Source organism: Ptychodera flava, chromosome 5, assembly GCF_041260155.1.
Source record: "Ptychodera flava strain L36383 chromosome 5, AS_Pfla_20210202, whole genome shotgun sequence".
NCBI classification, from domain to species: domain Eukaryota; kingdom Metazoa; phylum Hemichordata; class Enteropneusta; family Ptychoderidae; genus Ptychodera; species Ptychodera flava.
In genome coordinates this window covers 45,709,265-45,725,998 of record NC_091932.1, presented here as the reverse complement: position 1 = coordinate 45,725,998, position 16,734 = coordinate 45,709,265, and the positions used below count along the sequence as shown (strand labels likewise).

The window sequence follows — 16,734 nt, the reverse complement described above, 5'->3', positions numbered from 1 at the left end:
TTTTCGATAAACCGCCCGCGATACAGTACCTGGCACCTGAAAAAATATGGGAGTGTTCGGTATCCATGGAAACGATCGTGTATTGTAAGTTGAACAGAGTATGTTACACCCCAGCCTTAGACTGAGTCTGTGGGCATATGAATATCAAAACAGTAAATTGAAAGAGTAAACTTCACCAGAAATGGTGATGAGGTGACCGCGAAAATGAAGCAATATACTCCGGCAGGCTAGGCTGTTGCGTAGATCGTGGTTTGACGTGAAAGTAATGGCCCAGCCGCAAGCCGATAACTGCTGACGAGAAAAAAACGAAAGCGACTAGACCGTCAAATACAATACAAATATTCATGCATATTCAGAATACCTGAAGGTAAGTAAGTATGTTTTTTTAGAAGTAGATGTTTTAATTTTTTTGGTTGTTTGTCAAACGTATTCGGACGGAAATCACACAAGTGGACACAACGGTCGATTGCTAATCGTTTTGACAAATGGCGAAAACCCGAAACAAATATTTTTTGTTCCATTTAGTAATTCGATAAAGTTTACATTTATAATGATTCGCATACATATTTTTCGCACAACCGTCACCGTCTTGGTTTTTTAGCATTTTGTTTGGCCCTCGCATTAGACATCCAATAAATATTAACTGCCGCCCGGATCGATAGATGAACTTCAGTAATTACCGAATCAAACTTATTTACAGTCGGTGATGACGTCAGTTGCTACTTAAATTGTCAAGAAATGTGTGCGGTCTTGTGAAGAATTAGTTTCACTTTCCCAATACATCGCCTACACTGCCTGCTAACAGTTCAGTAGAATTTTCGGGAAATAACTCTTTAATCTTGAAAATTACTTATTGTGTTGCGTGGAGTGTCCGAACGAGAGAGATTTGCCTTGTCGATTGTGTGCAAGACAATCTGCTTGCCCAAGGGCGCCCCCTGTTGTTGAGAATTGTTCGTTTTCTGAGCGCTTGTACCGAGCATCAGAACAAGCTTACTTGCGTTTGAAGCTAATATTCTCCAAAATCGCTGATATTTTCTTAAAATTTACGAGTTAGATTTTAATGGTGTGCGATCTTTTAGTAACTGCAAACTTCCAAATTTTCTGGATAATATATTGCTCGAGCGCTCTTATCGAGGGCTCGACTGCGAAATTTTAATTTTCGGCTTGAACAAGCAGACATTAATAATATGTGGTATCAATATATGGAGTTCATGACGTCATACCTCCCGCACGTGCGCGATAATCAGTTTCCAGTGACCGCTTTGTGTGTGTCTTATAATAGACCACAAAAGAACGTGTCCATGTATTTGCACACATCGTCTCACGGTCGGTGACAGTTGGTGCGCTAACACCGACGACGATCCTGTAACATCAATTTCGTGTTGGGGTGCGTTACGGGGTCCGGACTCGCCGTCGTCTCGCCGGAATGCAGTTTTGATGTTAACAAAGTCGTGATCTTAGCATCATTTTTGTTTGGACGCCAACAACAGCGACCTGTAGTCGTGAAACGCTCGAGAACACGACGGTCGGACTACATATCGCCTCCATTGATATTTCATCTTCATGTACGCACCGTTACTCGGGAGAGAGCGAAAACAATACGGCCATCGTTGCATCATCGCCTTAGGATTGATCAGCTCGGAAATTGCCGTCAGAACACATTTGTAACGCCAGAACTCACCCTTCGCATCAGATATTCACCACTACAAAGGGAAAGAGGAGGCAAAAATAGAATATTCATGACTTAATGATAATATTGCTGAACTCATAAGGGAAGATCATCTGCGCTGGAAGCTCTCGATGCGGTAACACAATTTCACGGTGCTGGGAGTGACAACAAAGGCCGTCAGTGATAATCGCTGGCGTAATTACAAACGACAAAATACTCGTCGCCGATAAAATATTTTCTTCTCCACGGGAAAACCGCTCTTTGGAAAGGCAACCGATGTCTAATTTGAGGTTGACCATCAAGTTACTAAGTTGCCAACAACTGAAATCCTACGGGTACGCGCTGTCATCTGTTCTGATGCTTTGCGAAATATCCGATATGCAAATTTCTGAACCCATTTAATAATTCAAATTTGCAGCTATATACAAACTGTATTGAAAATGTTGTGATATTATTTTGGAGACCTCGTTTCTTAACCGAACGGCGGAGCCAATGTCATATGATGTCGTATAGCTCCTTCGATATGTCGTATTGATGAGTAGAAGTGTCGGCCGTTTCTTGTTTGATCACAAAATCAGCTTTGAGGTCAAAGTGATGTAGGTATGAGAGAAGTAAAATTTTACTTATGAATAATTGTCATGCTGTTAATATTGCTATCCGTGAAAGCGAAACCATATTTCATGTTGGGTTGTTGCTAAGAAAGTTGCGATTATTACAATTTTTGCGTTTTTAGGGTTTTCCCTGACGATGTATGACAGGACGCGCTTGATTAGTTGTGTCGTTCACCATTTTACAAGACACGTTTGAATACCGCCGCAGGCGAATACAGTGATAACTTAATATCTGCACGTGACAATCTTCTAATTGAAATTCTGTAAGTTTCAGGCTTCAAGATGACTCCCAGTGACATAATAATTCTACCTGCGTTTCGATGGAACTTCGCATTTTAACATGGGCTGTGTTGAGCGATTCGCCGTGTTCTAGGTAGGGTCAGCATTCCTGTCATCTGGGCCAGATCTTCGCCTAAATAAAAGAAGCGATCTTTTTTCATCGGTCATTCACAAGATTGAATTGACTGGGTCACTAATTTGAATATTTGAATCGTATCAACTCCGAATTCATCCTGGCAGCGATTACAGCACTATTGAGTCCCTCCCTATCGAACATTGCAGTGGCTGGCCAGACTTCAGACTCGCCCGTGCACTCACAAAGTGGCGGCGTGCGTAGCGGCCGCGACTTCGTACATAGCCACTCTCTCAACGTAGCGACGATCATGCAGCCAAGCAACCGCTACTCCCGCTCGATGACTTCGTTACCGCCCGATCCGTGTACGATTATGCGGAGCAAGGCCGTCAACAAGCGGGTGATTATCAACGTCGGCGGGATCCGGCATGAAGTTATGTGGAAAACGCTGGGGCGGCTGCCACGTTCTCGACTGGGACGACTTAAAGAATGCACGACCCACGAGATGATCATGGCTATATGTGACGACTATATTCTCTCTGACAACGAGTATTTCTTCGACAGACATCCAGGCTCTTTCACATCTATTCTAAATTTCTACCGGACGGGGAAACTTCACCTTATCGAGGAAATGTGTCCGGTTTCTTTCAGTGACGAACTAGATTTCTGGGGCATTGACGAGCTCTACCTCGAGACGTGCTGTCAGCACAAATACCACCAGAAGAAGGAACAACTTCACGACGAACAACAGCGAATTCATAATTCTTTACAAGCCAGAGCCGAAGAAAACTTCGGAACGGGTTGCTTCGCCGATAAAAGACGGAAAATATGGGCACTCATGGAAAAACCGAATTCTTCATCGGCTGCTCGGGTGAGTACACACAATGCATGCACAGAGCATCTTGAAAACTGTAAACACGTTATTTTGACTTTCTTCAGCCGTCATAACCCATGGTGTGCCCCATACTTATTGCAAAATTATGCTGTGCCTGCGCTGACATTAGTAAATTTTCACGCTCAGGGGAATGAGCAGTCCCATGCTTGGGGTTGGATGCCTGATAAGTTCACTGTCATTATTTACTGGAAATGTTCAAAGACAGCTTGACCTTAGGGGCCCCCAATAAATTGTCTTTGAGTTTGAATGACAATAGTTTTCCCAGGTATTGTATTTGTCGATTATTGTTACAATATTTGCATAATACGTGGTCGCAAATTACATCGTAAAAGACTGGAGGCTTTGTTTCTCTGTATTTTTTCCATTGAATGGCTGTACTACCAGCGCCAACGTGCAACACATGTCGTGACCGCCCTCCGTCAGTTCTTCAAGACTTCACTGGTGCATGAAAGACATTTGACCCGGAACAAGTGAATGACATTTGTGACGGTGTAGTCTTAGAAATTCACCAGGACATCAAGAAATGCTTTGAAATTCTTTCGAAAGTAAAAATACGTCAAAATTAAACCGAAAAGAAAGAAATATCAAAGCACAGATGATTTAAGGGTTATTAACATACATTAACGAAATTGTAACGGTCATATCTCTTGGGATTACAGGCAAATATTCTAATCATATTCATTTGATTGTAGCACACATATGAGTAAAGGAGATGATATATATTGATTAATATTCATGAACGTCTTCAACCAGGCCTAGCATGTCAGAAATAAATTTCTTCTATTCCTTAGAAATTATTACTAAACTGGACACCTATATATTCACCATTCCAGAACTTTTTTAGAATTATTGATATGACCTGGGTTTCAATCACTGACCTCAATGAGTTAGGTGTGGGTGTAGCACTGATCAGCTGATGATATACGGGACAGTCTTTACAATACAGCTGTTAACCAGTATACTATCTATACACACATCCACTCCGCAGACAAATATCCCATGTACATTTTCTTCATATTTTTGTAATCCTACTTGCAATAGTTTCCTATGCTCTCCTAAGTACAGTTGCACAGCCATACTGGAACCCCTCTGTGATCATGGTTTGGCCTTAAAAGGGGCAGATATTTTTATCAACTCTATTGATGAGCAAATTGACTAACTGTGTACAACTTTCAAAGGAGAACAAAGGGCTAAAATAACATAAACAGGCAATGTAAACAACCAATGATAAGAGAGAACCAGGGATTTATTCCTACCACTTTAACCAATTGTAATCAAAGTTATTGTCTGGACCTCACAGGGAATTGGGCTGAGGAAGTCAACAACATATATTTGTGTTTTCTGTTGTAACTAGAAATGTAACATTTTTATGACTTGAACAAACAGGTCAATAATTTCTAAAATTTCTTTTCACCCAAACAGAGTAAATAAGTATGACTGACTTCATACAAATGGCTGTTTTCATGTCTGAGTTTTCAATCGTGTAAATTTGGACATAATGTTGCAACATAAGTAAATTATATTTTGCCAAATTACAGGTAAATCGTGAAAAAATGTGACTTTCAGATGATAAGAGGTGTCTCTTTCAAATTAGGTGTACATACTTATAAGTGGCATATACTTACAAGTTGAATGACTTATCGTATCACATAGGCTATTTATCTGTCAAGGGCCAATATCACTACGTAGACAATCAGGAACTTAATACAGTAATTATGTATGAATTACTCTCACTTGTCATTTAGAGCAATATTCAGTGTATAGTGGATAATATGACACGCCTGTCATCATTGTCCAGTTCCTTCCTTCCTCAAACTTTTGTTTTCAATGTTTTATTGTTTATGTATACTTATATCAGCATATATATAGTCCATATGAAATACACACACACACACACACACACACACCACACATATATATATATATATATATTTATATCAATATCACATACACACATATATATTTATATATTTATATCAATATCACAGACATAGACACACACACACACACATATATATATATATATATATATATATATATATATATATTGACAAATAATGCATGTAGGAAAACAAATTCAAATTTGACTTTTAAGATGTATTTTCATGAGAAAAAGCCACCAACACTTCTATTGTTATATTCTCTGAGAGTGAAATTTTAATTTTATTGTTTCCCATATCACAAGTGAAAATGAAATGATGACATTTTGGTCAAAAATTTGGTTAAAACTTTGTTTCTTAGTATATGGGTCAGCATAAGAGCAGCAGGTGTGTTAAAAAACAGCACTGATCATTTCAAAATCATTATTCAATGATTAACACTTCAGTAATTGATTGATGAATTTATTCATAAGTGTTGAACTCTGCCAAAGTTAAAAGTTCAAGGAGTCTGTTTTTGAGTAGAAACAAAGAAGTTTTTAGAGCTTTGTCACTATAATTAATATGTCAAAACCTAGCCTGTGAGAAGATAGAAAAATGCTCGTATGTTTTCTAGTATACAAGTTTCAAATCAAAAACAATTCTTCAAATCCTTTTAAAATTTGCATTTCAATGTAGGAACTTGTAATTCATCACTTTGGCATTTTTTTTTTAAATAATCCAAATTTACCTTTCTAGATATACTCTATGATTGCTGTAATTTTTTCCTGATATTTAATCCCTTGTAAAACCTGAGAGGGAAAAAAATTGTTAATTTGTGAAATTTCCTTTTCGTAATTTAGTTCTTGAAATCAGAATTTAGGGTATCACTTTTCAAATGACAGCGGCATGGCTTAAAGATTGCATCAGGGAGAAAGGATGGAAAGATTTAGTTAGTCCCGTTGGTGATTGATTGTTAATGCAATGGAACTAGACAGCTGTATCTGAAATTCAAGGTCATTACCGGAACATGGAAATTTATTCATATCTTGTGCATGTTTATTTAAGAACATGTCATTGAGCAATGTTACGCTATGACTTCTGCTGCAACTTGAAAGAATGTCACATGGAATGTTTTGAATTTTGCAGTACGTAGTCTTTTGCTTGCTGTCTTTTACTGTCTTCAGTCCCTGAAATGACTTAATAGCCATTGTCAGTTTACTGGTAGATCTCTGTGACCTTACCTGTGTTTTAGACTGCTAGCTTATTGACAACGCCATCTGTGATCAAGGCCAGTGAAAAGGGTAATAAATATTTTGGAACGGAATTCAGAATGATAGTGAATTGCCATGCCTACCTTTGTACGAAGATAATCTTGATCAGAAATGAAATTTACCTTGTAATCGATTACTTTTACTTGTAAATATTTTTCAAAATTTAAGATCATTGTACTGAGAAGAAAACATGCATGGAGTGACATGAGAGAGCCATTAGCTGAGAATACATGACAAAAACACTCTTATACTCTGAGGAAATTCAAGAATCGGAGTAGAAGAAGCTCATGACAGAAATGCTAGCGAGTCAGAAATGTTGTTTGACTGAAATAGAGTAAACACAATCTTAAAACACACTGACTGGAAATGGGGTCATGTAAGGTTTGTTGATTCAAGCTTTCCTTCATCAAATGCTTACCAAGTTTAATATGAACATTTTTTTTGTCTTTAAATTTCGTTCAAAGCACTCAGGAATTTCGGAATATTTTTGAATATTTTAATATACATGTATTGCTTTCGGTGAAGTATGGTCGAATTTCCTACTGGCTAAATCATACAAGGAACATGTATGAACATGACAAAATATTTGGACCTTTCCAATCATAAAATATTAGTAATATAAACATTTTAAGAAGCTTGTGGAATATCTCATAAATTGTAAGCACACTAACAAGCAAAATCCAAGACCACACTCAAAACTGGGCAAAGTATGTAAAATAAAAACAAACAAACATGGTTGTAGAATTGTGTGATGTGCTCTCTATTTTGAACAAATGAATTTGTATATTCCATCCCAATTTTTAACCCCACTCCCCCCTCCCCCCTCATAAACAGTGGTGAAAAAAAGGAATTTTTTACAGTTGGATGTATACTTCATGGCAGTCGTTTTCACATCTTGTTATCTTTACCTGACTTCAGATTAATAATTCAACAGGCGTTCGTAACGGGATTGTAGATTTCTGAATGCTTGAAAGTAGGTTGTTTTGTTCAGGCACGAGTATTGCCTGCAGTATGGAGAAAATACCAAGCATCAGACACTTCTTTGTCCCTTAAGAATTGATTATTAAAACATTGTTTCAATTTTACATAATTTTCAAAGAAGGATGTATGTATAATTTCAAGAAAAAATATTTCCCAATTAAAATCTGGAGGTCACAGTGTGACACTGTGTGTCTCTCTTTGCTGATAGTGACATTAGAATAATTAAGGTAGTATGCGCCTCCAAAATAAAAGACTCAAACTTTTGTTTAAATTTTCCTCAATGAATTTTTCAACCATTCTCTCACCAAATCAACAAAAAAAATCAGGGGTTGTTGTGCCAAAATTTAGTGCGTGAGAAAAAATTTACCTGACTTTACAGTCTCTGTTGATTTAGGAATTCCTGAAAATGAATTACCATTACATCTACATGGGAAAATTTTCCTTTGTCAGAGAGAATTTTCTTTATTCAGTGGTGAATCCATTGGCCCAGACAGTACACTTTCTAGAAGAAGTAATCGATAATAATTTGTTTTTATGTGTTTACAAAGTGTAAAGGGCCTTTGATACAAGTTGATCTAACTAGAAAACCACAATAATTAAAAAATGTAGCGGCATATGTAACTGTTTTCGGAGTAAGTTTGAGAGTAGAAGACAATTTTATAGGAACTGCTAAGAAAAAGTCAAAAACTTGATCAATAGGTATAATATTGAGGTCAGATTTCATTAAGTCCTACAGAAGGTCAAGTATATGCAAATGCAATAGAAAGCTTAATTGCAATATGCTGGAAGGATGTTGCAATTATTTTTGTAATTCAATGCCAGTAGAGACAATTTATGCATGAGTTATTGAGCATGTTTGAACCTGCCTAGCCTAACATTGAATATCATTAGTAATGATATTGAGTGTTTTCATTGATTCTGTGCAACTGTCATTAGTAATGAATTCAATGTTAGGCCTGGTAGGTGCCACTTTCAAACTTTGTAGGGAGTTGAGTTAAGAAATGAAATTATTTCATATCATCTGTTTACAGAAAAAGTATCGAAATGACTCCCAGGTACTGTGTTTTTAGTCTACACCAAACTCTGAATGTTGTCAAATAATCTTGTAATCACTATTTCCTGTTATGTGTCTCCATTACCAATGCAAGATCCCAACAACTTAGCTGCTTGGTGTTCAAACCATATTTTTGACAGATAGAGATGTAGCTGAGTGATTAAGTGGTCTTTGCAATGTGAACCATACATGTATGTAACCAGAGACTCTGAATTTGATAGGGTACATGTACTGTATTTTCAGTCCATTGTTTGATTAGAATACCGGTACATGGGCCGTTGGACTCTAAGTTCATCTTTGTACATTAACATGATAAAAGAATCATTATGAGAGTAATTACATTTGCTCAAGGCCATTAAATTAATTTTACTTCAATTTATGCATAATCATGTGTTAATGTATTTTTGATGGATAATAGCGGACAAGGACATAGCATATAGAGAGTGTAGTCGTTTAGCAAAGTGTAGAGTATTATCAATGCTTTACACTACACCTAAATATTCCTGTGTATAGTTTACACTTACAAGAGTTTTATTCAGGAAATGGTTTTTTCATTGATTCTTTGCAACTGTCAGGTGCCACCAATGAAGCTGTTCTTGCAAAAAGGGTGTTCACATGCAGTTTTTCAGTGTACGAGCAAATTTTAAAACTGATCAGCAGGTGGGGAGGGAAAGTCAATATTTACAGTGGGTGGGAAAGAAATTTTAATTTTTACAGAGGGCAAGGAGAAAATTTCTGGCAGTGGGTACCGGAAAATGTGTTTAAGGACAAAATTAACACTAGCTATGTTTTTGCTTGTTTTTTTTAAAAAAAGATATATGTAATCCAGTGATTTAATAAAAGCAGGTGAGAATTTCAGTGATGATAGAGGGCAGTGGGGAGCTTGAACTGTTGTGGGAGCGGGCAGACTATACGGTACATACTGGAGGGCAGTGCATGGGCATCAAAATTCAGTTATAGGGCATATTTTCTGTATATGCCAGTGGGAGGGCAGTTAAGAACAGCTCTGCTTTCCCCTCCAAATTTTAGGTCAAGGTCAAAAACATGTAAAATCAGTATCAGCCTTCAAAATACATTTTGTGATGATTTTGGAAAATTGATGAAATTTACCAACTGGCAGCACCAGAAGTGTAAGTAACTCACTCTGTGATTGTCCTTTCCCCATCACTTGGTTCTGCATGAATTCATGCAAAAATAAAAACCTCCATTGGTATTCATCCTGAGTGGAAAAGCATTTCAGTTATATAAGGATGTGTTCACTATCGGTATATATGAACCCAACATTATTTGCATAACTTTTTTAATACAAATCCTGTTTTCTTTGATTGAATTCTGTTGTCTTTTTGCTCTGTACCTTATAAACCAATTGTGAATGTGGTTTTGGACTTTACAAATGATACAAATGGATGAATTAATGCTCAAGTGATTTCAGATTTCAGATCTGCAGATTGGCTGCCATTGGTTCTGCATTACAAACCTGTGTTATCACTGGGCAATAAGTATGAAAAATTGCAATTTAAGATAAAATGCACCTTAGAGACAGACATGTGGACCCTCAAACTTTTAGTCTACCACTTGTAAAGGTGCACTTTGAAGGCCATGGAGTAAATAAAAGTTGTTAAAACTGAAAATTTAATTTTTCCCCATAAACTGAACACAGGAATGATGCCATTTTTCTCTAGTACCAAAGTTTGTGTGGTGGCACCTACTTTTTATTCTAATATCAAAAAGGAATGGTTTTAAGTTTCCTTGCAGAAAGTATGAGCAAAAGTTTAATTGTTTCTATTTTGAGACGTGTGCTACCTTAAAAGATAAATACAAGGAATAATTTTCTGGTGAAATACATTCAAGATATATTCTAAGTTTTGCAAATCTCAGAAAACAGACAAACCTTTCATAGATTAAGAATAAGAAAAGAACAAATACAGAATAGCTGAAGTCTTTGCTTTGTTGTTTTGATCTTGTATCACACTGAATTGAAGGTCATAAATATGAGATTATTTTCAGCTTAATCCTTCTAATAGATGATGTATTTCTCATTTTCCTTGAACTCCAAGCAGTTCTCTCCTTGTATGTATTTTGATTTCATCATTACGATTCTTGATATTGTGATTTGACAGTAATTAATTCTGTAATGTATCCTGTACTGTCAACAGCAACAATTTGAAGATGCTCAGTTCTTTTAAACTTCAATGCAAATTAAAAATTCATGTTTTTAGAATCACAAAGGGAGATATAGATTAATTGCTGAGGGTGAGTGAGTTTATCAAACATGAAGTGGCGGCCATATTGGAAAGATGGGAAACAATAACATTCAGGCATTTCCTTTGTTTTCACAAGTAATTGATAAGCGCTGTCCATTCCAGACCATGATCTGTTCTATTTTCAAGCATTTCCTTTGTTTGCAGGTTTGTTATTGCATTATTTTGCACAAAGAATGTGAGTTATCAATGTTTCAGGATTAAATTTTTAGTACTTCTTTTGCCGTTTTTAAAATTTCGAGCCCAGGATGGCAAACATGAAATAAGAGATAATTAGGAATACTATAAATAGAGCACTGTATTACAAATGTCAGTTATAATATTGGTATGTCACAGACCATGTTATCAGCTGTAACAATTATCTGTATTTGAAAAGATATTTGTCTCACAATGTTTAAAGTGACTATATTATAATTTATGGAGGGTGATGAAACAGTAGGACAAATCTTGTCATTTTCTTTTATAAAAATAATTGCATATGTCTTAGGAAGTAGTGAATAGTTAATACGATTAGAAAACATGGTGTTTCAATCACATGTTTTTGTAGATATGTATATTTATTTTACAGATATGTATATATTGTAAAAATGTGACGTGCCCCTTTGATTTTCTGGAGGTCATAATGCATGATGGCAAATTTCAGCCCTCAAGCGAGCTGATAAATCGACGCATTGTCATAAATGTACAATGTGAATTCTGAAAATGTTCCGATACAAATGACTTCCAGATTTATGAAGAAAGAAGTCAATTGCTGATCAAGCAATGAAGATTTACAATAATTTATTTGTCAAAAGCATGAGAAGAATTGCTGAGTCAGCATTTTTCACAGGTTCTTTTGTAATGAAAGAAATAATCTTAGATTCCAATATTTTTAATCTCTTCAAATCTAGCATCACCACTACTTGAATACATTTTTCAAAATGGCTTCTCTTACCAAGACTTTGTCACAAGTTTCAAGAAAATGTAATATTATGATGACGTTCCCTTTATTTTTTTCATGCAAGTCAATAGAGCAGGCTGACTGCACTACCCTTGGGTAGACCTCTCCCTTAATGTTATGTTTCTAGTTCATGTAGCTCACAAGGGACCGTGCCTTTATTTTTATTTTAACCTTTGTATCTTCATGGACCCAAAGTATTGCAAAAAGGTAAAGTATTTGTCTCAGTGTTCATGTTACTGTTGATTATTGTTCATCAACATCAAGATGGAACTTGGAACACAGTAATAATAAGGTGAGCTAACTGGACCAGGCAGGGGCGAGGAAATTACAGTAAGTTAATTTTTAGGGAGGAGGGGAGGGGGGACTCTTATCTAACTTCTAACTCAGACAAGGAACCTTTAGGTAGATGTCATTTTCCTTTACATTCATCAGCTTGAGTGGTACTGGGGTCACAATATCTATTATTCTGTTTGCCAGTGACATTCATCACAGTGGATTCATACAACCAATTACAATATCACAATGCAAATACAGGATTGTAAATGGAAAAGATTGAGGGATGTTATACGGTAGTATGGTTGACGGTTTTGTCCCCATTTTCCCATCTTGGAACAAGCCATACTGTTATGCATAATAGGAACATACCAATGTGTTGGATAATAAGGGATTGACAGGGTTATGAATTCCTTCATTGGAAAAATTACAGTTGTAATTTGGTAGCTAGGATAGTTACTAGTAAGCACAATTTGTGTTCTAATGACACATACATTGTATTAATTTCACAATTTTTTTTATTTAAAAGAAGGAGAACCTCAGTGTGTGTTTTGCTGATTCACACCAGATCATAGGTTGCTTGTGAATATCAGATGACAACTTGAGAATGGGTAACTGCACCACTGAGGCAGGGGCAAGCAAATTACAATATTTCTAATATCAACAGATTGAGATATGATTATCTATTGGGTGACTTTTATGATGCCTACTGCATATTAGCAGGAAAATCAACAATAAATACACTTGCTTACTACATGTAGGTACAAGTATTTACAGATATCTACATGAAATTTACATTTTTAGCTCTATGTATCAATGGCAATATAGGTTAGTGTGCGTTCATTGATTATGAAGACATATCTCACAAATGCAACATGTTGTAGTATTGTAGCCTTGAAAATGCATACATGCTATGTTATGTAATTGCAGGGAATTTTCATGAAGGTGTTATAAATAGTATTCAAGTTCACCAGCATATGGACTGACCAGCTGCTATCAATGCATCTGATAATTAACAAGCTTTCTTGGAAAATATGTCATCTTTAGTGCCATATTGACCTTTGACCTCTTGGAAATTCAGAAAAGCTGTCACCTTTCATGGCATTCTGAAGTAATCTGTAAAGAGCAGTTATAGAGAATGCGTTCTTGTATTCACACTCTCAGGGGGTACAAAAGGTGTGACCTGAGCCGCCTAGTAATGCATGGTTTCATCTGCAGAATGTTTTCAGTTGAAAACACCATCGCTAAAAATGTTACCCTAGTGTGATTCTTCTATCTTGGCCTTATTTGAACAGAGAAAATGTACCTATATTAGACGAATTGTTTCAGTTCGGTGATTATGTGAATTAAAGTCATTTGAGCAAGTTATAACACATTCATGATACTTTTGTGTGAAATGTTTTGAGTGAGGTGATTGCAGTATGATCAAAAGTACACTGTCTTCACATCTGATATTGCAGTGCAATTGCAAATGCATGGACTGAACACGTTCAGCAGTGACTTTCTCCCAGAATCACCACTGAGATCTCCATCACTTTGCCATCAGAAAAAATAGTCCTGATTTCTCTACTTCATCGCATTCACCAAAATATTTTTTCTTTCACAGACTTGAACCAAGTCTCTGATATTTACGTCTCCATGTAAACTCTTGCTCTATGTGATTTGTGAAGACAGCCCATAGCATATCGTCTTGTGAGGGTACATTCTTATGGAGCAGTTGAAATATTAATAAAGTGAAATTTTAAAATGTACAAGGAACCAAAAAATATAAACAAAAGCTGCTTTTGAATTTAGCTTGATATGCAGACATAAAACGATCAAGTATTCATGCAAATTTTGAATTCACTGCATTGCCTGTCTATAGTGAGATGATTTTGTAGTGCTGGAAAAAATTAAATATTTATGCGGAGTCAGCAAACAAAAGGCAATGAAAGGGAGCTAATCAGGTCAGACGTTCTATTTATAGACACTATTGTATTCATTTCCTTGAATTCAAATGTCGGGGTAATGTGAAGAACACATCACGTCATAATATTTGTATTGCAAAAGTGGAATACTTTGTGAAATGCTAACATGATATCGTCAGCCTTGAACTAGCAGGCTATTTCAAATGTTTTTCTTTAAAATAGGATTTGAAAACAACAGTGAAAGAATATTAAATATATTACAATGACATAACGTTATTGCTAAAAAAATATTTTCTTAAAAACTTGAAAGGATTATTACTTTTCTGCTAGAAATGTAAATGATAAAAAACCTTTCAAATATTTTACTATAATATTAACTCTTCGAGTGCCAAAGTCAATTTTTGTCACCTTTATAAAGTATACTCTTGTCAACTTTTTTGAGATATTTGCCAAAATTTTGATAAAGAACTGTAGCTAATGAAATATGATCTCTGTTTGGTCCAAAAGTATCAAAAAAATTACAGAAAAATTCTCAAAAACTGGTAAAATGTCGCCCTAAAATTTTGGTGGGAAAAAATTCTGGTACTCAAAGGATTAATTGTACTAATTATTTGTGGTTGTCTTGAACACTTCTATGCTTGTGAACTTGGAATTTCTATGATTATTTTACACATTAGATTTTGTTGCTTTGCTTGAATATTTCCTGATAAGCTTATCTTTTACGTAAAGGTGGAGTCACATGTTTATTTGGAAAATATTGCATTTGTCGGGTTTATGATTCAAAACCTCAAATTAGGATACTGATCACACACTTGAGTTCACAATAATTCTCTACAATGGATGTTTTGAATGATCTTGTGACAGCTGATAGTAACGGTAGTTTTCTTTGATGTATTCCTTTTACTTCTTGAAGTCGGTGTCAGTTTTCATGCCGTTATTGAGCAAATAAATGTACAGGTCTTTGGGTCAACATGATAAATTGGACTCTCTCAGGGAGGTCACCGTAAAAGATGTTTTGAATGTGAGGTCACTGCTAGTGTGATTATTTACTGCATTTATTACTTCCTGTGAGTAGGCTATGCAAAAATGTAAAACATTAAAAATGTAATATTTATTGATGATATATTTTATAAAGGAAATATCGTGAAGATCAATCAAACAAAATTAAATTAACAAAGAAATGTAAACCCAACTGTGCCGATAAAACCCGCCTAGGTGATAATAAAATAGTATATTTCAATACAGATAGCAACGCTTCCCACAAACTATACTGCTGATATCGATAGGTGTGTGTATCTATGAAAAATGGTTGATATAGGTTCACCACCGCATTCCCTTGGGTTTTTGTAAATATAGAATTTATGATACACAAGTTATCAAATGTCTATTAATAGTATGTTAATATCCCTTTAAAACTCTTGAAATTATGTGAGAATATTTTTGTCGTGAGAAATTTTCACACTTACACCAACGATAATAGTGTTGTGATGATTTTTACACTTTGCTAGTCCTCAAACCAATTAGAAATCCTTCAAATATTGGAAGTGTGAACATTTTTGCAAGTTGACATTTTTGTGCGATTTCACCAAGTGTCAATGATTATTTTGAAAGGTTGTCCTATTATTATAGTTACAAATATCAAATATTTTCAAGGAATATTCCACTATATCGCATACGTAACAAAGAAACTTATCCACAAACATTACCACAAATGGTTATTTTCATGACCCATGCCTGACCTAACATACAAGTATACCTAATTAGTATGAATAAAAGCTCTGTAAACATCAAACCATATTCACAAAAATCTTGTCTGTGTTAATTGCCACTCTTTCAATCAAAATTGCATCCACAAAATGCTGAATGAAAAAGACAGACATGTGCCATCAAAATGTCCAGGTGCTACCAATAGTGTCTTCAAGAAGCCATGAAAATGGCATATTGTCTTAAAAGAGGAGTTGGGAAGTTGCTCATGACAGTCTAAATATTATAAAATGTTTAGTTCTAAATAATTGTGTATTATGTTATACCGGTGCAATAGTAGTTTTAAAAAGGTTTCACAGTATTGTTTCATGTAATCTTCTCTAATGTAGAGATGTATTTGTATCATCAGTTGAAAAAGCTGTTTTTAGATAATGAAAATGCAGCTGATATTACACAAAGTAGATCAGACTTGACTTGCCTACTTCTCTTAATACACAGCTGTAATTCACAGGCGCCCTAATAGCATGACATGATCTGTACATGGATTATATTTTGCTACAACCACTTTAGATTGAAATTGCTTCGTTTCCATGAATAAGATTAGCTTTGATATTAGTGACGGTGGTATTTTTCCATATAACTGTGATTTTAACTGACAAACCAAACACTGTTGTACAAATTATGTAGAGTCTGTCAATATTGGGTAGACATGATATATTTGAATTGCATCATCGGGTACATCTGAAAATACCAGCCTTGATCTGCCAATCAATACATGTATCTGCATGTAGGACAGGACGACGGTTTGAGTACACTTCATGCAAAGATAATTGACAAAAGGAACATTGCAGATTGTGGCATAAGCTCAACAAACTAATTTTTTTTTGCAATCAGCCCCCTTCTCCTAAATGAAAGTTCAAAAGTGTGAAGTGTTGATATCATCCACGGAGTAAAATA

The 16,734-nt window shown here is 35.6% G+C and overlaps 1 protein-coding gene across 2 annotated transcripts in view; it reads left to right on the top strand.

Moving 5' to 3' along the window:
• Positions 1–1,265: 1,265 nt before the first annotated feature.
• The window catches only part of LOC139134095 (potassium voltage-gated channel subfamily B member 2-like), a 106,739-nt gene continuing 91,270 nt past the window's right edge, over positions 1,266–16,734 (top strand). Inside the window, exons 1-2 of one of the 2 annotated variants that reach the window (XM_070701003.1) lie at positions 1,266–2,004; positions 2,555–3,503. In XM_070701003.1, coding sequence (XP_070557104.1) covers positions 2,943–3,503 — 561 coding nt within the window. In that variant the 5' untranslated portion in view covers positions 1,266–2,004; positions 2,555–2,942. Of the gene's footprint in view, positions 3,504–16,734 lie in introns of both variants that reach the window. The other variant, XM_070701002.1, reaches the window with a different exon arrangement.